We start from the raw sequence: 24013 nt of genomic DNA on the forward strand, positions 1-24013 counted from the left end.
CTGTTGTCCTTACTCTCCAAAATTGCCTTTGATCTGTGAGTGACTTCATGTATCATTCCAATAATACAGATGTATATGTACATATATACATATATATAATGTTTAAAGTCAGAATCAGTTTCTGATAATTACAACTAAAACAGTCCTCAGTCATACACTGATCTTTGGAATATATTTACTTTTTAAAAATAGCCTTATCAGAAAGTTCTACTGTTTCATGACATAATAGAATAGCTAATCTACCCAACAGAGTTTTTTCATTGTTCATCTAATATCACATTTATTGTACAAACTGTTTTGTGAAACATGTTTGGTATTGTAGCTTTAAAATATATTTGCCACATCTAATGCAATGGGTGTGTTCTTCAAAAACTAGTGATAGGGACTTCCCTGGTGGCACAGTGGTTAAGAATCCGCCTGCCAATGCAGGGAACACGGGTTCGATCCCTGGTCTGGGAAGATCCCACATGCTGCAGAGCAACTAAGCCTGTGCACCACAGCTACTGAGTGTGCGCTCTAGAGTCCATGAGCCACAGCCACAACTACTGGAGCCCTCACGCCTAGAGCCCGAGCTCCACAACAAGAGAAGCCACCATAATGAGAAGCCCATACACTGCAAAGAAGAGTAGCCCCCACTCGCCACAACTAGAGAAAGCCTGCACGCAGCAACGAAGATCCAACACAGCCAAAAATAAATAAATAAACCAACAAACAAAAAACTAGTGATAGGCAAACAGATGGAGAGATATACCATGTTCTTGGATTGGAAGAAGCAATATTGTGAAAATGACTATACTACCCAAAGCAATCTACAGATTCAATGTAATCCCTATCAAATTACCAATGGCATTTTTTACGGAACTAGAACAAAAAATCTTAAAATCTGTAGGAGACACAGAAGACCTCGAATAGCCAAAGCAATCTTGAGAGAAAAAAACAGAGCTGGAGGAATCAGACTCCCTGACTTCAGACTATACTACAAAGCTACAGTAATCAAGCCAACATGGTACTGGCACAAAACCAGAAATATAGATCAATGGAATAGGATAGAATGCCCAGAGATAAACCCACACACATATGGTCAACTAATCTATGACAAAGGAGGCAAGGATATACAATTGAGAAAAGAGAGTCTCTTCAATAAATGGTGCTGGGAAAACTGGACAGCTACATGTAAAAAATGAAATTAGAACACTCCCTAACACCATACACAAAAATAAACTCAAAATGGGTTAAAGACCTAAATGTAAGACTGGACACTATAAAACTCTTAGAGAAAAACATAGGAAGAACACTCTTTGACATAAATCACAGCAAGATCTTTTTTGACCCACCTCCTAGAGTAATGGAAATAAAAACAAAAATAAACAAATGGGACCTAATGAAACTTCAAAGCTTTTGCACAGCAAAGTAAACCATAAACAAGACCAAAAGACAACCCTCAGATTGGGAGAAAATATTTGCAAACAAATCAATGGACAAAGGATTAATCTCCAAAATATATAAACAGCTCATGCAGCTCAATATCACAAAAACTAACAACCCAATCCAAAAATGGGCAGAAGACCTAAATAGACATTTCTTCAAAGAAGACATACAGATGGCCAAGAGGCACATGAAAAGATGCTCAACATCAGTAATAGAGAAATGCAAATCAAAACTACAATGAGGTATCACCTCACACCAGTTAGAATGGGCATCATCACAAAATCTACAAACAACAAATGCTGGAGAGGATGTGGAGAAAAGGGAACCCTCTTGCACTGTTGGTGGGAATGTAAATTGATAGAGCCACTATGGAGAACAATATGGAGGTTCCTCAAAAAACTAAAAATAGAATTACCATATGTCAGCAATCCCACTACTGGGCATATACCCAGAGAAAACAATAATTTAAAAAGGCACATGCACCCCAGTGTTCATTGCAGCACTATTTACAATAGCCAGGTCAAGGAAATAACCTTAATGCCCATTGACAGATGAATGGATAAAGAAGATGTGGTACATATATACAATGGAATATTACTCAGCTATAAAAAGGAATGAAATTGTGTCATTTGTAGAGATGTGGATGGACCCAGAGACTGTCATACAGAGTGAAGTAAGTCAGAAAGAGAAAAACAAATACTATATATTAATGCATATATGTGGAATCTAGAAAAATGGTACAGATGAACCAGTTTGCAAGGCAGAAATAGAGACACAGATTTGGAGAACAAACGTATGGACACCAAGGGGGGAAAGTGGGTGGAGGGTGGGGGTGGTGGGATGAATTGGGAGATTGGGATTGACATATATACAGTAATATGTATAAAATAGGTAACTAATAAGAACCTGCTGTATAAACAAAATAAAATAAAATGAAAAAGAAAACCACAAAAAACCCCAGAAAATCTAGTGATAGGGAAGTCCCTGGCGGTCCCATGGTTAGGACTCCGTGTTCTCACTGCTGAGGGCACAGGTTCGATCCCTGGTCAGGGAACTAAAAATCCCATAAGCCACATGGCACAGCCAAAACAAACAAACAAACAAACAAAAAAAGAAATAGAAAGAAAACCTAGTGATAAATGAAATTTTATCAATTGACTTCACTAACGGCAATTGCTAGTCAATAAAAATTAATGTTGACAGCTTATTTTGAATCTTTTGGAATGCTTATTATTTATCAGCTTTATAAATTTAAATTTTGATGAATTTAGGTTTTTTTCCAAGAGGGAAACACTTATATATATACACACACACACATATATATATATACATTTATATAGTTGAAGTATAATTGATATATAACACTATGTTAGTTCTAGGTGCACAACATAGTGATTCAATATTTCTGTACATTACAAAATGATCACCAAGATGAGTCTAGTTCTGTCACCATACAAAGTTATTACAATGTTACTGACTATATTACCCATACTGTACATTTTATCCCAGTGACTCATTTATTTTGTAACTGGGAGTTTGTACCTCTTAATCTCTCTCACATATTTCACCCCCACTCTTCTGGCAACCACCTTTGTTTTTTGTATCTATGAGTCTGTTTCTGTTTTGTTATGTTTGTTTATTTTTTTTTTAGATTTGCATATAAGTGAAATTGTACAGTATTTGCCTTTCTCTGTCTCACTTATTTAACTTAACATAATACCCACTAGGTCCATCCATGTTGTCACAAATGGCAAAATTTCCTTCTTTGTTATGGTAATATTCTGAGTAATATTCCATTGTATATATATTTACCATATCTTCTTTATCCATTCATCTATTGATGGGCACTTAGGTTGCTTCCATATTTTGGCTATCGTAAATTATGCTGCAGTGAACATAGAGGTGCATATACCTTTTCTAATTACAGTTTTTATTTTCTTTGGAAAAATACCAGAAGTGGAATTGCTTGACCATATGGTTGTTTTATTATTAATTTTTTAAAAAAATTATTTATTTATCTACTTTTGGCTGCGTTGGGTCTTTGTTGCTGTGTGCAGGCTTTCTCTAGTTGTGGCGAGCGGGGGCTACTCTTCGTTGCTGCACGTGGGCTTCTCCTTGCAGTGGCTTCTCTTGTTGCAGAGCATGGGCTCTAGGTGTGTGGGCTTCAATAGTTGTGGTTGTGTTTCGCGGGGTCTAGAGCGCAGGCTCAGTAGTTGTGGCGCATGGGCTTAGTTGCTCCGTGGCATGTTGAATCTTCCCAGACCAGGGCTCGAACCTGTGTCCCCTGAATTGGCAGGCGGATTCTTAACCACTGCACCACCAGGGAAGTCCCTATTATTAATTTTTTGAGAAAACTTCATACTGTTTTCCACAGTGGCTGCACCAGTTTACATTCCCACCAACAGTGCACTAGGGTTCCCTTTTCTCCAGATTCTTGCCACATCTCTTGTTTTTTCTTGTCTTTTTGATAATAGCCATTCTGACAGGCTTCAGGTGATATCTCATTGTGGTTTTGAGCTTCTTTTCTTATGTTTGTTGGCCATCTGTATGTCTTCTTTGGAAAAATATCTGTTCAGTCCCTCTGCCCATTTTTTAAATTGGGTGGTTTGTTTTTTTGATGTTGAGTTGTATGAGTTCTTTGTATATTTTAGATATTAACTCCTTGTCAGATATATCATTTGCAAACATCTTCTCCCATATCAGATATATCGTTTGCAAATACCTTTTACCAAATATCTTGTCTCATTCAGTAAGTGGCCTTTTTGTTTTATTGATAGTTTCCTTTGCTGTTCATTTTTATATTTTCAATTAAATATTTATTCATGTTTGAAACCTATTGCTATATAATTTTAGTGACAATATTATATCTTATTTAGGTAGTGTTTTCTATACCATAGGCATAAGTCCTAATAGCAACAATATTAACTTTATTGTTCTAAGAACATGCACATATGGTTCCATGTGGCAGTCTCAAACCAAATTATTTATCTCCAAGGGCAGTACTGACAGCACTGTTTGCTACATTATAAATCCCCTCTTGGATGGTCTAAGGGGGAAACTCCTCCCTGGTTTCAGTACAAAGGAAAAATGGACTTTTCCTAAGTAACTGATTTGCTTTGCTCTCATGAATCCTGTGAATATTTTGGGGTAATGATTACAAGGAAGCAAAAAGCCATAGTCGTGGCCCTATTCTGGCTCACTTGTGGCTTCATCTTACTTTTCTACCTTTATTTTTCTCCGGCCTCATTTTTTCTTTCTTATTTTTTCTTTTCTTTTATGTTACTTTACCTTACTGTAGAGTATGCATTTTTGTAAGCTTCTGTGAATCCTTTTATTCACTGGAGAGGGTTATAAATAAGTAAAAACTAAACACATGGATTCATTCCATTTTTCCATCTATAGCTCCTCCTGCTTTTCTTTTCTTTTTTTTTGTGGTATGCGGGCCTCTCACTGTTGTGGCCTCTTCCGTTGCGGAGCACAGGCTCCAGACGCGCAGGCCCAGCGGCCATGGCTCATGGGTCCAGCCACTCCGCGGCATGTGGGATCCTCCCGGATCGGGGCACGAACCCGTGTCCCCTGCATCGGCGGGGACTCTCAACCACTGCGCCATCAGGGAAGCCCTGCTTTTCTTAATTGTCTTTGTTAAAGGCATCTTTCAACAACCTATCTCTGAGGCTTAAAACTTGGAGTTATTTTAAATCCTCTGTATCCCTCATTCCTTATATATAGTTAGTCTTCAGAAGTTGTTCAGTTGTGCTTCTACAATATTGCTTACATGCTGGGGAAAAACAAAGGGAACTGTGGTCTTCTGTCTGGGAAATTTGGGATAGCATTTGAAGAGACGTGATGATCTGCATCCTTTAGATCACTGATCTTTTGGTGAAATTAGCTGCTTTTCCTCCATCTGTTCTATCCTTTTCCTTCTTACTACGATTATCTTACCTGAATTAAGATACCAGGTAAGATATCTTCATTACCAGTCATCTAGATGAATAAAATTATCTTGTGGTTGATTTTCTTGCCTTTAGATGAGTGGTTCTGAAACTTGAGCATGTATCAGAATCCCCTGAAAGACTTGTTAAAACGCAGATTCCTGGGTCCCGTTTTCAGAGTTTCTGATTTCTGAGTCTGGGGTGGGGTCCAGGAGTATGCATTCCTGACATGGCCCCAGGTGATGCTGCTGCTGCCCAGGGGACCACACTTTGAGAACCATTGCTCTAGACTGCCCTCCTCATCCATTCCACATGCTCCTCCCAGGTTATAGCTCTTTAAGGGTTGCTTCTTTTCTTAAAAATCTTCATTGGTTCTTTATTGTTTATGTAATTTATTTTCACATTTCAAATGTCCTACCTAGTATTCAAGACCCTGAAAAAAATCTGAATGCAACTTTTCTCTTCATTTTCTGTTATTTCTCTTTGGTCATGCTGTAATACTTTTCTCTTCCTTCCCTCGTCTCTATTTATTAATGATCAGCACATTCTCTAGGGCTCTGCTCAAATGACATCCACTTCATGAAGCTTTGCCTGATATTCCCAGTTGTAATTGGGAGCTGGCCCTCTTTTATTCCCTTACAGCATTTACAGTATTATGTCTTTAAGTATTAGCAGAGTTATCGTGCCTCATCTACTGAATTTAACAAGCTCCCAAACAAGGAATGAGGACTGTCAGTCTCTATCACGTGCTTTTCACATGGAAGGTCGTCTTTAAAACTCATCTGATTATACTTACATAGTAATTTTGGGGGTTGAGGGCGTAGAGGATGAATGTTATTATGAAACGCTTGTAGGATTTCCCTGAGATCACATTTCTTTGTGGCAAAAATAATAACATTTCCCACTTTCATTAATACAAATGAAATATTTCACAAAACATATAATAGGCAGTTAAGAAAGACCCCAAATTAACTTATCCTGCTACAGGATTTCACTTGAACAGTGATTTTTGTCTCATCTTGATTATTGCCAAAGTTTATTATCATGGCCACTTTATGGACCAAATTATATAGATGAAAATCTGTAGTAGAAGTACTCCCTACATTTGCCAATTTGTAAGTAATAAAATGTCTGTGTCGGTGTAGACAAATGTTTAAAATAGCATGAACATGAAACACTTTTTCTCATGTATTTACAGGTATTGTCTGTATGAAGTAATTTTCCCATCAGAATTCTAGATTAAATTTTATTGAACTTCAGGACTCCTCCAGAATCCATTGTGTGGTAGTGTATTTTAGGAATCCTTAAAAGGGAGCATAACATAATAAGCACTTTTTCCAAATTCTTTTTATGTTTTAATTATTTTATTTTAATTTGTAGAGCAGTTCACATTGATACTCCCCTTGCATCACTATTTGGGAACCAGTCACAAAACTCCTGTTTAAATATTTGGAAAAGGGGCAACTGCCATTCCAATGACCTGAATTAAATGTGAAACTGATATCACTAAACATTAGATATCTCATACTTTCACCCAGTAATGAAAGGAACACTCATGGTGACAAAACCGAGTTCACATTTAGTGGATTTCTTTTGTGATTTCTGATTCCTCCAAGTTACTGAATAAGAGTTTTGTTGCGGATGGAGCAGGGAGGTTGATGGACAGAAGATCCAGCGGATTACTTCACTTGGCTGCAACTAGCTCTTGCTGTCTGTGCAGGATTCAGGTCAACCTCATTGTCTGAGCAGGACCTAGACCCTTGACAGAGCTCCAGCAGGAAGTTTCCTTTTACAGGTCTTTCTGGAATATATTGTGTTCACATGTGTGATAGCAATTTAAATCCCATTACTAAGATTACGGGTAATTATAAGAGGTCATATAAAGGAGCTGGAAAACCAAAGATTTCTCTGCCATGCAGGTTTGCTTGTGAGGCTAAGAGTATGTTGTGCCTGACGTTACATTCCTTTGGAGAATGGGGATGGTGGGGAGGTGGCCGTGTGAATTGGCGTTAGAAGACTAACATGTTCCCAGCTAGCCTTTTCCTACTGGTATTCTGGATGATTATCAATCCTACACCTCATCTCATTCTATCTCTTTTCTGACTATCAATGAGAAGACAGATGCTTTTGCATACTTGGCGAAACTTTGATTAAAAGGGCAGCAGCAGAGTCGAATCTCTTTGATGTCTTTGCCTTTGGTCGGTCTCCTTGGCAATACATTCTGTATCTCAGTAAAGTCTTTCCCCTTTCCAATCCATCAAGACCCTTTTATTTCTTTATTATTATTTTTTTACATCTTTATTGGAGTATAATTGCTTTACAATGGTGTGTTAGTTTCTGTTCTATAACAAAGTGAATCAGTTATACATATACATATGTTCCCATATCTCTTCCCTCTTGCGTCTCCCTCCCTCTCACCCTCCCTATCCCACCCCTCTAGGTGGTCACAAAGCACCGAGCTGATCTCCCTGTGCTATGCGGCTGCTTCCCACTAGCTATCTGTTTTAAGTTTGGTAGTGTATATATGTCCATGCCACTCTCTCGCTTTGTCACAGCTTACCCTTCCCCCTCTCCATATCCTCAAGTCCATTCTCTAGTAGATCTGTGTCTTTATTCCTGTCTTACCCCTAGGTTCTTCATGACATTTTTTTTTCTTGAATTCCATATATATGTGTTAGCATACGGTATTTGTCTTTCTCTTTCTGACTTACTTCACTCTGTATGACAGACTCTAGGTCCATCCACCTCATTACAAATAGCTCAGTTCCATTTCTTTTTATGGCTGAGTAATATTCCATTGTATATATGTGCCACATCTTCTTTATCCATTCATCTGATGATGGACACCTAGGTTATTTCCATCTCTGGGCTATTGTAAATAGAGCTGCAATGAACATTTTGGTACATGACTCTTTTTGAATTTTGGTTTTCTCAGGGTATATGCCCAGTAGTGGGATTGCTGGGTCATATGGTAGTTCTATTTGTAGTTTTTTAAGGAACCTCCATACTGTTCTCCATAATGGCTGTACCAATTCACATTCCCACCAGCAGTGCAAGAGTGTTCCCTTTTCTCCACACCCTCTCCAGCATTTATTGTTTGTAGATTTTCTGATGATGGCCATTCTGACTGGTGTGAGATGATATCTCATTGTAGTTTTGATTTGCATTTCTCTAATGATTAATGATGTTGAGCATTCTTTTATGTGTTTGTTGGCAGTCTGTATATCTTCTTTGGAGAAATGTCTATTTAGGACTTCTGCCCATTTTTGGATTGGGTTGTTTGTTTTTTTGTTATTGAGCTGCATGAGCTGCTTATAAATTTTGGAGATTAATCCTTTGTCAGTTGCTTCATTTGCAAATATTTTCTCCCATTCTGAGGGTTGTCTTTTGGTCTTATTTATGGTTTCCTTTGCTGTGCAAAAGCTTTTAAGTTTCATTAGGTCCCATTTGTTTGTTTTTGTTTTTATTTCCATTTCTCTAGGAGGTGGGTCAGAAAGGATCTTGCTGTGATTTATGTCATACAGTGTTCTGCCTATGTTTTCCTCTAAGAGTTTGATAGTGTCTGGCCTTACATTTAGGTCTTTAATTCATTTTGAGTTTATTTTTCTGTATGGTGTTAGGGAGTGATCTAATCTCATACTTTTACATGTAGCTGTCCAGTTTTCCTAGCACCACTTATTGAAGAGGCTGTCCTTTCTCCACTGTACATTCCTGCCTCCTTTATCAAAGATAAGGTGACCATATGTGTGTGGGTTTATCTCTGGGCTTTCTATCGTGTTCCATTGATCTAGCTTTCTGTTTTTGTGCCAGTACCATACTGTCTTGATTACTGTAGCTTTGTAGTACAGTCCGAAGTCAGGGAGCCTGATTCCTCCAGCTCCGTTTTTCGTTCTCAAGATTGCTTTGGCTATTCGGGGTCTTTTGTGTTTCCATACAAATTGTGAAATTTTTTGTTCTACTTCTGTGAAAAATGCCAGTGGTAGTTTGATAGGGATTGCATTGAATCTGTAGATTGCTTTGGGTAGTAGAGTCATTTTTACAATGTTGATTCTTCCAATCCAAAAACATGGTATATCTCTCCATCTATTGGTATCATCTTTAATTTCTTTCATCACTGTCTTATAATTTTCTGCCTACAGGTCTTTTGTCTCCTTAGGTAGGTTTATTCCTAGATATTTTATTCTTTTTGTTGCAATGGTAAATGGGAGTGTTTTCATGATTTCACTTTCAGATTTTTCATCATTAGTGTATAGGAATGCCAGAGATTTCTGTGCATTAATTTTGTATCCTGCTACTTTACCAAATTCATTGATTAGCTCTAGTAGTTTTCTGGTAGCATCTTTAGGATTCTCTATGTAGAGTATCATGTCATCTGCAAACAGTGACAGCTTTACTTCTTCTTTTCCGATTTGGATTCCTTTTATTTCCTTTTCTTCTCTGATTGCTGTGGCTAAAACTTCCAAAACTATGTTGAATAACAGTGGTGAGAGTGGGCAACCTTGTCTTGTTCCTGATCTTAGTGGAAATGCTTTCAGTTTTTCACCATTGAGGATGATGTTGGCTGTGGGTTTGTCATATATGGCCTTTATTATGTTGAGGAAAGTTCTCTCTATGCCTACTTTCTGCAGGGTTTTTATCGTAAATGGGTGTTGAATTAGGTCAAAAGCTTTCTCTGCATCTATTGAGATAATCATATGGTTTCTCTCCTTCAATTTGTTAATATGGTGTATCACGTTGATTGATTTGCGTATATTGAAGACTCCTTGCATTCCTGGAATAAACCCCACTTGATCAGGGTGTATAATCCTTTTAATGTGCTGTTGGATTCTGTTTGCTAGTGTTTTGTTGAGGATTTTTGCATCTGTGTTCATCAGTGATATTGGCCTGTAGTTTTCTTTCTTTGTGACATCCTTGTCTGGTTTTGGTATCAGGGTGATGGTGGCCTCGTAGAATGAGTTTGGGAGTGTTCCTCCCTCTGCTATATTTTGGAAGGGTTTGAGAAGGATAGGTGTTAGCTCTTCTCTAAATGTTTGATAGAATTAGCCTGTGAAGCCATCTGGTCCTGGGCTTTTGTTAGTTGGAAGATTTTTAATCACAGTTTCAGTTTCAGTGCTTGTGATTGGTCTGTTCATATTTTCTCTTTCTTCCTGGTTCAGTCTCAGAAGGTTGTGCATTTCTAAGAATTTCTCCATTTCTTCCAGGTTGTCCATTTTATTGGCATAGAGTTGCTTGTAGTAATCTCTCATGATCTTTTGTATGTCTGCAGTGTCAGTTGTTACTTCTCCTTTTTCATTTCTAATTCTATACATTTGAGTCTTCTCCCTTTTTTTCTTGATGAGTCTGGCTAATGGTTTATCAATTTTGTTTATCTTATCAAAGAACCAGCTTTTAGTTTTATTTATCTTTGCTATCATTTCCTTCATTTCTTTTTCATTTATTTCTGATCTGATATTTATGATTTCTTTCCTTCTCCTAACTTTGGGGTTTTTTTGTTCTTCTTTCTCTAATCGCTTTAAGTGCAAGGTTAGGTTGTTTATTCGAGATGTTTCCTGTTTCTTAAGGTAGGATTGTATTCCTATAAATTTCCCTCTTAGAACTGCTTTTGCTGCATCCCATAGGTTTTGGGTCGTCGTGTCTCCACTGTCATTTGTTTCTAGGTATTTTTTTATTTCCTTTTTGATTTCTTCAGTGATCACTTCGTTATTAAGTAGTGTATTGTTTAGCCTCCATGTGTTTGTATTTTTTACAGATCTTTTCCTGTAATTGGTATCTAGTCTCATAGCATTGTGGTCAGAAAAGATACTTGATACAATTTCAATTTTCTTAAATTTACCAAGGCTTGATTTGTGACCCAAGATATGATCTATCCTGGAGAATGTTACATGAGCACTTGACAAAAATGTGTATTCTGTTTTTTTCAGATGGAATGTCCTATAAATATCAATTAAGTCCATCTTGTTTAATGTATCATTTAAAGCTTGTGTTTCCTTATTTATTTTCATTTTGGATGATCTATCCATTGGTGAAAGTGGAGTGTTAAAGTCCCCTACTATGAATGTGTTACTGTCGATTTCCCCTTTTACGGCTGTTAGTATTTGCCTTATGTATTGAGGTGCTCCTATGTTGGGTGCATAAATATTTACAATTGTTATATCTTCTTCTTGGATCGATCCCTTGATCATTATGTAGTGTCCTTCTTTATCTCTTCTAATAGTCTTTATTTTAAAGTCTATTTTGTCTGATATGAGAATTGCTACTCCAGCTTTCTTTTGGTTTCCATTTGCATGGAATATCTTTCTCCATCCCCTCACTTTCAGTCTGTATGTGTCTCTAGGTCTGAAGTGGGTCTCTTGTAGACAGCATTAATATGGGTCTTGTTTTTGTATCCATTCAGCCAATCTGTGTCTTTTGGTGGGAGCATTTAGTCCGTTTACCTTTAAGGTAATTATCGATATGTATGTTCCTATTCCCATTTTCTTAATTGTTTTGGGTTCGTTATTGTAGTTCTTTTCCTTCTCTTGTGTTTCTTGCCTAGAGAAGTTCCTTTAGCATTTGTTGTAAAACTGGTTTGGTGGTGCTGAACTCCCTCAGCTTTTGCTTGTCTGTAAAGGTTTTAATTTCTCCATCAAATCTGAATGAGATCCTTGCTGGGTAGAGTAATCTTGGTTGCAGGTTTTTCTCCTTCATCACTTTAAATATGTCCTGCCAGTCCCTTCTGGCTTGCAGAGTTTCTGCTGAAAGATCAGCTGTTAACCTTATGGGGATTCCCTTGTGTGTTATCTGTTGTTTTTCCCTTGCTGCTTTTGTTTTCTTTGTATTTAATTTTTGACAGTTTGATTAGTATGTGTCTTGGCGTGTTTCTCCTTGGATTTATCCTGTATGGGACTCTCTGTGCTTCCTGGACTTGATTAACTATTTCCTTTCCCATATTAGGGAAGTTTTCAACTATAATCTCTTCAAATAGTTTCTCAGTCCCTTTCTTTTTCTCTTTTTCTTCTGGAACCCCTATAATTCTAATGTTGGAGTGCTTAATGTTGTCCCAGAGGTCTCTGAGACTGTCCGCAATTCTTTTCATTCTTTTTTCTTTATTCTGCTCTGCAGTAGTTATTTCCACTATTTTATCTTCCAGGTCACTTATCCGTTCTTCTGCTTCAGTTATTCTGCTATTGATTCCTTCTAGAGTATTTTTAATTTCATTTATTGCGTTGTTCATCGTTGCTTGTTTCATGTTTAGTTCTTCTAGGTCCTTGTTAAATGTTTCTTGCATTTTGTCTCTTCTAGTTCCAAGATTTTGGATTATCTTTACTATGATTATTCTGAATTCTTTTTCAGGTAGACTGCCTATTTCCTCTTCATTTGTTAGGTCTGGTGGGGTTTTATATTGCTCCTTCATCTGCTGTGTGTTTTTCTGTCTTCTCGTTTTGCTTATCTTACTATGTTTGGGGTCTCCTTTTTGCAGGCTGGAAGTTTGTAGTTCCCGTTGTTTTTGGTGTCTGTCCCCAGTGGCTAAAGTTGGTTCAGTGGGTTGTGTAGGTTTCCTGGTGGAGAGGACTAGTGCCTGTGTTCTGGTGGATGAAGCTGGATCTTGTCTTTCTGGTGGGCAGGTCCACGTTTGGTGGTGTATTTTGGAGTGTCTGTGGACTTATTATGATTTTAGGCAGCTCTCTGCTAATGGGTGGGGTTGTGTTTCTGTCTTGCTAGTTGTTTGGCATAGGGTGTCCAGCACTGTAGCTTGCTGGTCATTGAGTGAAGCTGGGTGCTGGTGTTGAGATGGATATCTCTGGGAGATATTCGCCGTTTGATATTATGTGGAGCTGGGAGGTCTCTTGTGGACTGGTGTCCTGAAGTTGGCTCTCCCACCTCAGAGGCACAGTACTGACTCCTGGCTGCAGCACCAAGAGCCTTTCATCCACACGGCTCAGAATAAAAGGGAGAAAAAGAAGAAAGGAAGAAAAGAAGAAAGGAAGGAAGGAAGAAAGAAAGAAAGAAAGAAAGAAAGAAAAGAAAGGGGAGGGAGGGAAGAGGGAGGGAGGAGGGAGGGAGGGAGGAAGGAAGGAAGGAAAGAAAGAAGATAAAATAAAATAAGATAAAATAAAATAGTTATTAAAATAAAAAATAATTATTAAGAAAAAAAATTTTTAAGAAAAAAACCCAAAAAACAAAAAAAATGGACGGATAGAACCCTAGGACAAATGGTGGAAGCAAAGCTATACAGACAAAATCTCACACAGAAGCATACATATACACATTCACAAAAAGAGGAAAAGGGGAAAAAATCATAAGTGTTGCTTTCAAAGTCCACCTCCTTAATTTGGGATGATTCGTTGTCTATTCAGGTATTCCACAGATGCAGGGTACATCAAGTTTATTGTGGAGCTTTAATCCGCTGCTTCTGAGGCTGCTGGGAGAGATTTCCCTTTCTCTTCTTTGTTCTCACACCTCCCAGGGCTCAGCTTTGGATTTGGCCCTGCCTCTGCGTGTAGGTCGCCGGATGGCGTCTATTCTTCGCTCAGACAGGATGCGGTTAAAGGAGCCGCTGATTCGGGGGCTCTGGCTCACTCAGGCCGGGAGGAGGGAGGGGCACGGAGTGCGGGGCGGGCCTGCGGTGGCAGAGGCCGGCGTGACGTTGCACCAGCGTGAGGCGCGCCGTGCGTTCTCCCAGAGGAGTTGACCCTGGATCCCGGGACCCTGGCAATGGCGGGCTGCACAGGCTCCCCGGAAGGGGGGTGTGGCTAGTGACCTGTGCTCGCATACAGCCTTCTTGGTGGCGGCACCAGCAGCCTTAGCGTCTCATGCCCGTCTCTGGGGTCCGCGCTGATAACCGCGACTTGCGCCGTCTCTGGAGCTCCTTTAAGCAGCACTCTTAATCCCCTCTTCTTGTGCACCAGGAAACAAAGAGTGAAGAAAAAGTCTCTTGCCTCTTCGGCAGGTCCAGACTTTTCCCAGGACTCCCTCCCGGCTAGCCGTGGTGCATTAGCCGCCTGCAGGCTGTGTTCACGCCGCCAACCCCAGTCCTCTCCCTGCGCTCCGACTGAAGCCCGAGCCTCAGCTTCCAGTCCCGCCCGCCCCGGCGGGTGAGCAGACAAGCCTCTCGGACTGGTGAGTGCCGGTCGGCCCTGATCCTCTGTGTGGGAATCTCTCTGCTTTGTCCTCCGCACCCCTGTTGCTGCGGTCTTCTCCGCGGCTCCGACGCTTCCCCCCTCCGCCACCCGCAGTCTCCGCCCGCGAAGGGGCTTCCTAGTGTGTGGAGACCTTTCCTCCTTCACAGCTTCCTCCCACGGGTGCAGGTACCATCCCTATCCTTTTGTCTCTGTTTATTCTTTTTTCTTTTGCCCTACCCAGGTACGTGGAGAGTTTCTTGCCTTTTGGGAGGTCTGAGGTCTTCTGCCAGCGTTCAGTAGGTGGTCTTTAGGAGTTGTTCCACGTGTAGATGTATTTCTGGTGTATCTGTGGGGAGGAAGGTGATCTCCGCGTCTTACTCTTCCGCCATCTTCCCCTCGTCCCCAGGACTCTTTTAGATGTTGACTTGCTTCCAGTCTGGATCTGGGAAATTTATTTTTTACCACTGTCTTTAAATAAATGCAGTGTAGTAAAATAGTTTTGAAGTATTTGTTGTCTGAATATCGCGGGAATGATATAATATCTCTTTCTAAGAATGTTGACTCATACTTTTGCTAATTTATTAGCTATATCCCCTTATTATTAGCCTTGTAATTTGCTTAACTCAGAGGTTTCTTTCTGAATCTTATAATCCATGTTCAGATGATTACTATGATGCATCTGTTTCCGTTAATCACTGGGCTAATGGGCATTTATTAAATTCTTCTAGTTATTTCTTCTGACTTAGATATGAGGTCCTCTTTCATTTATGTTCTATTTTTATCTATTGCTGGGGCATACTGTCTTACTGGCAGATTTTTGAAGCCACAGGGATTAAATGTCTAGAGTGGACACTTTGTTCCAGTTTGATGGAAGAAGACCAGACATTCCTGAGCTCTGCTTGTAAATCAATGTCCCAGCCTCAGTCTGGGTTTTAAAATTGCCCAAGTGGGAATGATAAGAGTCCATCAGATGCTCATTTTCATATCAGATTTTTGTAAGGTTCAAATGACCTATTTAACGTCAATATATCTTGGGATCTCATGAAATTTTCTCTCAATGTTCTAGGCTTCACTTGGCCAGCCTTTATTCTTTGGTCCCTTCTTTGAGGTGCCTAACTTCGCAACCTAACCACTAACTCCAAAGCAGACCTGCCTCTTGCTCTGTTTCCTAGCAATGATAAAATCATCACTCTTACTGCTGTGGTAAAGGAGGGTCGAGGAAGCCATGGAGAAAAACTCCTACCTGGGGACACCAGAGGCTCCTTTTTTTCTTCAAAGTTATGGTGTAACGTTGCTGTGTTAGAGTAAGAAATGGATGAACTCAACCTCTGTCTCTAGCTTCCCTGAGAACCAAAAAAGCAAGACACAAGTGCTCCAAAGAAGCTACGTGCCATTGTACCCTCGGGTGTTGGCTTTTGATCCTGATCACTTTTGCATTTTTCCACTGAAAGCATACATCTTGCTTTGTTTTCTTCCAGATTATCACCTGGTTCTCCTGAAAGAGAAGGTGATACAACCCAGAGCCTTTGCTGAGAAAGATGTGTTCCTCAGAGGGAAAAACACAGGACAGCTGTTGTGGAGAAGCTTTTGGGCAGTTAATGGAACAGGTGAGGTCCTTTAAGGCTTAAATCAGCTGAGGGGTGAGATGCTCTCTAGAAACTTGGGTCGTAACCACCCATCTTAAATATTTCTCTCTGCTGATGTCATGGGCAATGGAAGCCCTCCTGTCGTGGCTGAAAACCATCCTGAAGAAAATCAGCATCATGGGGTGGGTGTGGGGAGAATGGGAGGAATGTCCCTGGCCAGGAGGCCGGAGGTGCCCCAGGAAGCTGTTTCCTCTGAATAGTTAAATGGCTGCCTCTCAACTTGCACAATGTCACATTGAATTTGAAACAGGGAACTTTTTATATTTTTCCCCTGATTGTGCTGGCACCTGGCAGATGCCTATTTACCACAGGCATCAATACACATAGTAATCAAAGGAAATCAGAGGCACAGATTAGCAACAGCTGCAAGTCATTAGTGACAGACATGGGAAAGCACAATTCCGCACCCAACTTTGAAATAACCAATATGAGTATTTCAGAGCATGAGGGTTACCGCAGGGCACTCGCTAACATGAGAGCAGCCAAACAATAGTTGGGCTTGTCTCTCAAGAGAGCCCTTCTTCTCAACGGCAGCGCCGCACTCTCCATATTAGAAACCAATCAATCACGCGATATTGGTCCTTTGAGTGTCAGCTCTCTCAGGGTGTGTGTGTCCATCTTCAGATCAAAGGTTGTCTCAACCGAGAAATAACCTCTGGCTGGTGGGAAAACTTACCTTCTATCATAATTTTAGTGGTGGGAGTTCGCATGTATTCCTGAGGAATTAATTATATCATTACCTAGTTGGAAACGGCCATATAGAGAGGAAAATAAGATATTCCCCTTTCCCATTTAATTTCATTTTTTCCATATTTCTATTTGAAAACCAGCTCTGATTGATAGTTCACTTGGTAGTTACACATTTTCACTGGCAGCACTAACCTTAGCCTACTCCGGAAAATACTATTCAATTTTTAGCTTTTCCCTAATCAATTCATTCAGTGCCTCGGTGGAATACAAGTTGGTCATTTAAAAATTTCTAGCTGTTGCCTGATATGTCCCAAAACAAATTTAGCCAGCATGGGTTTCTATTTTAGACCATCTCTGGAAATGCAGATTTACTGTACAACTGGGTAATGGCCTAGAGATAAACAGACACAGTGAGCTGCTGTCTGATTAGCAGGACTGGGCAAAATTTAGCATCATATATATTGCAGTAATTGGACCATTGGACCATAGGATGTAGATTAAATTGGTCTCTTCACTACATGTGGTATCTTTTCCCTTTACTCAATATTAAGGTAGGATTATTATTTTTTCTGTTTTAGAAAATTCTCCTTCCCCTGCTCTTCTCCCCAAAAATATCTTCTGAAACTTTTCCTAAAAATTCTTATAATAATAAGTAACTCATTTTGGAGATTAGGATAAGAAAGGGAGAACAATTCTTTCATTTAGTTCAGAGCCAACCATTAAGCATCAACTCTTTAACAGCAAGCAATGTGCTATTATTTTAGAAGAAAGCTTCCAGGGAACATGGATTCCATAAGGCCCATGGCACATCATAAGCATTCAGATGAATGTTACAGTCTTATGTGTTGTTTTTTAAACTTTTGGAGGAGAGAAATTATTTTATACTTGATTGAATACCATAATCTGTAGCCGTAAGGAGGAGTGAATTCTTGGGGTCATTTTATAAGGAAGAAAAACATGGTATTAATTCATAATTTTATTTACTCATTAATCCAGCACATATTTATTGAGCATCTCCTATATCGCAGGAAATTTTAGGCATTGCAGATACAGCAGCAAAATTAAAAAATGACCTGGTTATAACGTACTTGATTGGTGATAAGGATATAGGCAGCTTACGTTTGAGGTGGCAGCTTGACTACAATTCTTTATTGTATACAGCTTCTTTTTCCTTCCTCCCTCCCTCCTTTCTTCCCTTCTCTTTCCTTCCATCTCCCTTCCCTCCTTTCCCTCCTGCTCAGTTCCCTTTCCTTCACTCTCCTATATCCATGCTATATGATTTAGACATTAGAGAGACTAAGCATGGTTTGTTACACAGAATTATTTAATAAAGTACACATTTTGAGAATTAATCTGTATTATTTAGGCTAAAACTACTATAACAAATGAAACCCCAAATTTCAGTAGCTTAACACAATAGATGTTAATTCCTTGCTCATGTAACAATCTAATGAGAGTGTTCCAGTTGGTGGGAGGCTTTCCTCCACGCAGTGACTCAAGAACTTAGGTACCTTCCATCTTGTGACGCTGCCAGGCCTTGGAATCCTTTGCATCCAGCTGGTATAAAGGGAAACAGAAGGTTAAGAAGGCACAGCCATTTCTTTTTTAAATTTTTATTTATTTATTTATTTTTATTTTTGGCTGCCTTGGGTCTTTGTTGCTGTGCGCGGGCTATTCTTTGTTGTGGTTCCTGGGCTTCTCATTGTGGTGGCTTCTCTTGTTGCAGAGCACGGGCTCTAGGCGCGTGGGCTTCAGTAGTTGTGGCACTTGGACTCAGTAGTTGTGGCTTGCGAACTCTAGAGCGCAGGCTCAGTGGTTGTGGCGCACGGGCTTAGTTGCTCTGCGGCATGTGGGATCTTCCCGGACCAGGGCTCAAACCCATGTCCCCTGCACTGGTAGGCGGATTCCTAACCACTGCGCCATCAGTGAAGTCCAGGCACAGCCATTTCTTAACCAACTTGGCCTGAAAGAGGCAAATGTCACTTCTGCTCATATACCATGGGGAGAGCTGACTGGATGGCCCCACCCAGATGAAAAGGGGATTGTGAGATTCTTAGTCTTGGCCTGCACAGATACTTTGAAGTGACAAGTCTATACCAAGGAAGTGGGAGGACAGGTATGAATAAACACAGTTGTATGTCAGGCACCATGCTAATTTCTGAAGATGAAAAATGGGTAAGTCTAGGGTGGTGAGGGCCACACAGATACACAACTAACCAAACATGATATCCAAGTACCAAATAAAGTCATATGTGAGCACAGATGCAGGGACAAATACCTCACTCTGGAATGGATTCAGAAAGCAGAAGCTTAAAGCGCTTCATCTAGCAGAGAAGAGGAGGAGCTGAGAAGAAGCTCAGTATGTCCAGATAGTGATGAGCTGCTCGATGTGTCAGGTGTTCAAGAATGTGGGGGTAACTAGGCCAGATCAGAGAGGGCCTTGTGGGCTGTGCCTTTTGCACAAATAACTAGAATGTGAATGTGAATGTATGCTGTGCATTTGAGGCTTCAGACAGGTCTTTTGATCCCACTCCTTTCTGAAGCCCTTCTTGGATATGTCATTACATATGTGAAAGGAAGCTGATGTTTAAAACTTGAGGAGTCATATGTGACTTCTTAAGATGAAAGGTGTTTGGATTCTGAGAAAGGAAGTTATATCCTTGGCAGCCTTGTTCCTTACTGGGTAGGAATGTGTCACCTTACAAAAGAGGCATGTTAAAATGCATGAATTCCCCCATCTGATTTCAAGGTTGACACTTCATCACACATTTAAGGTCCCTTCCCTTTCTCTTAATACTAGTAGTAGTGAATGTGCTTTATTATAATGCCGGAGAGAGCTTGGAGTTCCAGGTATCAAAAGAGGCTGAGGTTGCCTCAGCTGTTCTAGGTGGAGAGCACCTTGTTCCGTGCTGATTAAACTTGGCCTAGGGGACATGCCGAAGAGTAGGGTCACTATGGGATCAACATGGGAGGCCAGCTGCAAGATACACACATTGCTTTTCCCAAAAGTTTTTATAAACAGAATCAAGCTTTTGATATCCCTGTATTCCTTATCATACAACACTTATCATATAAGCTTATCTTTATCATATAGCACTGTTAATTTCATAATGAATATTTGCTTTCCTTTTTCGGTAGATAGTCTCAAGCTTGTTAGCAACTATGATCACCCCCTTTCTATGTCCACTCACATTTGAAGAGAGACTGGCATAGTGAAATGTATTTATATGTTTTATTTAGTAATCTAATGACTACTTAATGATATCTATTAAAAGTTGAGACTCTTGACTGGGCCTTGGAGTACAGAGAAGAGGGAGACAGAAATATGGGTGAACTGAGGTTTCTGCCTACATATGATAGACAAGATGCAGCTGTATATAAATAACTCTAATACAACACAAATGTGAAAAGTTCCATAAGGAAGGAGTGGACAGTAGGGAGAAAGAATTTGTTACTAGAGGAAATCAGGGAAGGCTGAATAGAACTTGAAGCTCAGAGAAGTTACCAGACATTGGTCCAGGATTACATAGCCAGCTGATGTCTGAGATAGAAGAGGCTCAGCTCTCTCGAGGCAGGGCTCCTGGCTTTCTGCACGATGCCAAGTCTGAAGGAAGATCTGAGGACGAAGGCAGAGGACACGAGCTCTCAGTTTTGCATGTAGGACAGCACATTTCTCCCAGTGGAGACTCAGCCAGTTGTGAACACATTTAGGGTTCCTTCAGAAAAAAGATGGTCCCATAGCCCAACTACCAACACAACCTGAAGCTCTGACTTCTGTTTTTATTTTTTATCCTGCAAGAGTAAGTCCAATTATCCTCATTGCTTTGGGTGTCAGAAAAAAAAAAAAAAAAAAAAAGAGTTCCATGGGTTAGCAGGACTGCTTATAAGATATAAAGATAAATGATGACTACCAGAAAAAAAGTTTTTGAGAGGATGAAGAGACAGAATTTACTATAGATTGAAATGGGTAAGTGTTGTCCAATTGCCATTTTATTCTTTTACAGTAAAATACATAATAGAGAATATGCTAGATTTCCTTTTTAGAACTCGGTAAAAATTATAGCAGATGAACATTAGGCAAAATCAAAGGGGAATTTTGCTCACATATGGAAGTTTATAAGGAATCTGGTTGAGTCTGGTTCCAGTATTTGCTGAAGTTTGTGGTTGTGTCAACAAAGATGGGTAAAGTAAGCATATTTTAGACCCTAAAGAGAGCAGCCTCATAGTCTGGAATAGAGAGTAGCTTTCAAATGGTTTAAAATGGGTTTGCTTTTCTTTCCTTCCAGCTGTGCCTAGTGCTGGGGAAGATAAACTGGCATGTTCTTTGTTACATAGCAACATACCCACCCAGGGGAGTGAGGCACATTAGATTTTCAAAATCTTAAGTCCTTTCAATCAGTTGATAGTGGAGTTGGGGAAAATAAACTGGGAGAAGCTGCGTAACCATTCAGTATGGCACTCCAACACCTGAAACATTCTAGCCACCGTCTTCAAAATAGAGCTGACCGTCTCATTGGTAAAACTGGCCAAATGACATGGAGCAGCAGTTCAAACACCCTTCCTGGCATTTGCTTCTGCATCTTTTGACCTGTCTTGACTGCTGCTATTTCTCTCATACTCCAGTGGCTATAATTTGAATCATGTGGAGAAGGACTTTAATATCCAGGTGAATCTCTTAGTTTTACTTTTGTACCTCCTTGGTTTTACTTACTCTCTATTCTGATCAGAATTGTCTTTATTTTATGTATTTGCTTAGCCTCCTGAGCACCTGTGGCCAAACGACCCTTTGGTAACCCAGTACTCCTTTGCTGTACCTCTATGTTCTCCTTGATGTAAATTCAGTTTTCTAAAGATTGGTGGGAATTTTGATCTTCTCTTTGTAAAACGCTCTGTAAATTTTGTGCTTAATAACTATTGTAATACAAAGTTTTTATAATCCCAAATCTAATACTGAATTTTTCTTGAAATGTTTTACGTTTGTTTTCTTTCTTCACTTCTATGGCTTAAATTAGGGGAATTTTGTGAAGACATTTAATTTTCCAAATCCACTTCTGGTCCTAAAAGAACAAAGCCTACATTTTGAAGACAAAGGATTTTTAAATAGCCTTAATATTAGGAAAACATTAACAAAAATGTTAACATAACATATTGTTTAAAGCTTCTTCTAAGTGTTCGCCTAAATCTCCTCTGTGAGACAGGGACTCTGGTGTATCTCAGTCCACAGTGTCTACACAGAGCCTGGTGTGTGACAGGTATTCAGAAATAATTTGTTATATGTTGCTAAAAAATATATTTTCTTGAGGTATCACTTCACACTGGTCAGAATGGCCATCATTAAGAAGTCTACAAATAACAAATGCTGGAGAGAGTGTGGAGAAAAGGGAACCCTCCTGCACTGTTGGTGGGAATGTAAATTGGTGCAGCCACTATGGAAAACAGTATGGAAGTTCCTCAAAAACCTAAAAACAGAGTTGCCCTATGATCCAGCAATCCCATTCCTGGGCATATATCTGGAGAAAACTATAATTTGAAAAGATATATGCACCTCAGTGTTCATAGCAGCACTATTTACAGTAGTTAAGACATGGAAATAACCTAAATGTCATCAACTTCAATGAAGTTGAAATGAAGAAATGAAGATCAACTTCAATATGTTGATCTTCAAAATGAAGATCAACTTCAATAAAAATATAAATATATATTTTCTAATTTGTGCATCAAAGCTACTTTATGAGGCTGAGATATCCAGTTGATTCTTATTGCTCATGGTGCTTATGTTCTATAAAGTCATCAGAAACACTGAATTAGTGAATACTGAACCACTGCTCCTCAGGCAAATGCATGGTTAAGTCCCTGTGAGCCTCTGTCACAACATGGTCATTAACCGATCAGTACCTAGCCTTGCTTTACGTGTGTTTCTGCTTAAAGGCCACTTATTTAATATATATTGTGTATGCATTTACGTTGAACTCATGGCCAACACCACTATAACTCATGCCTGAATGAAGCTTATCCAACACGTATTTAAGTCACATCACAGCCTTCTGTGCTTAAGAACACTAGACAGCACTTCATTACTACACTTGGGGACTATTTTTTTTTTTTTTACATCTTTAGTAGAGTATAATTGCTTTACAATGGTGTGTTAGTTTCTGCTTTATAACAAAGTGAATCAGTTATACATATACATATGTTCCCATATCTCTTCCCTCTTGCATCTCCCTCCCTCCCACCCTCCCTATCCCACCCCTCTAGGTGGTCACAAAGCACCGAGCTGATCTCCCTGTGCTATGCGGCTGCTTCCCACTAGCTATCTACCTTACATTTGGTAGTGTATATATGTCCATGCCTCTCTCTCACTTTGTCACAGCTTACCCTTCCCCATCCCCATATCCTCAAGTCCATTCTCTAGTAGGTCTGTGTCTTTATTCCTGTCTTACCCCTAGGTTCTTCATGACATTTTTTTCCTTAAATTCCATATATATGTGTTAGTATACGGTATTTGTCTTTCTCTTTCTGACTTCATTCTGTATGACAGACTCTAGGTCTATCCACCTCATTACAAATAACTCAATTTCGTTTCTTTTTATGGCTGAGTAATATTCCATTGTATATATGTGCCACATCTTCTTTATCCATTAATCCGATGATAGACACTTAGGTTGTTTCCATCTCTGGGCTATTGTAAATAGAGCTGCAATGAACATTTTGATACATGACTCTTTTTGAATTATGGTTTTCTCAGGGTATATGCCCAGTAGTGGGATTGCTGGGTCATATGGTTGGGGACTATTTTAAAGAGTGAAATCACCAAAAAAAAAAAAAAAAAAAGCACAAAAAAGTGTGCAAATATTGCACTAAACAGATCACGAAAGGGATATTTGTCTGCAGTATGAGAGTTGACACTGGAAGCCTTAGTGTTGCCTTGTCCCACCTCAGCTGGGAACACGCATGTTCGGTGACTCAAATTTTTTGCCACTCTGTGCATGTGCGTGAATGACTGAAAGCACCATGGGTTTTGATTTGGGGGTTACAAATACATGTTAGCAAGTAGGTGAATTTGCAAATACGGAATCTTTGAGTAGTAAGGATTGGCAGTATTAGTATGTCCTTTTTGCGTATTTGGAAACTCCAGAAAGGAGCTCCAATTTCAGAAAGATTTGTCTGTGATCATCCAAGTGGAACTGAAACCTGTCTCTTCTGACTTCTGGGTCAG

General features: G+C 39.6%; 1 protein-coding gene across 1 annotated transcript in view; it reads left to right on the plus strand.

Moving 5' to 3' along the window:
• The window catches only part of RNF144B (ring finger protein 144B), a 151903-nt gene extending 135844 nt beyond the window's left edge, over window positions 1–16059 (plus strand). The window contains exon 9 of the mRNA XM_073810396.1: window positions 15940–16059. Within this exon, the coding sequence (XP_073666497.1) occupies window positions 15940–15960 (21 nt within the window). The 3' untranslated portion in view covers window positions 15961–16059. The remainder of the gene's footprint in view (window positions 1–15939) is intronic.
• The last annotated feature ends 7954 nt before the right edge of the window (window positions 16060–24013 follow it).

Source organism: Tursiops truncatus, chromosome 10 (genome assembly GCF_011762595.2).
Source record: "Tursiops truncatus isolate mTurTru1 chromosome 10, mTurTru1.mat.Y, whole genome shotgun sequence".
NCBI lineage: Eukaryota > Metazoa > Chordata > Mammalia > Artiodactyla > Delphinidae > Tursiops > Tursiops truncatus.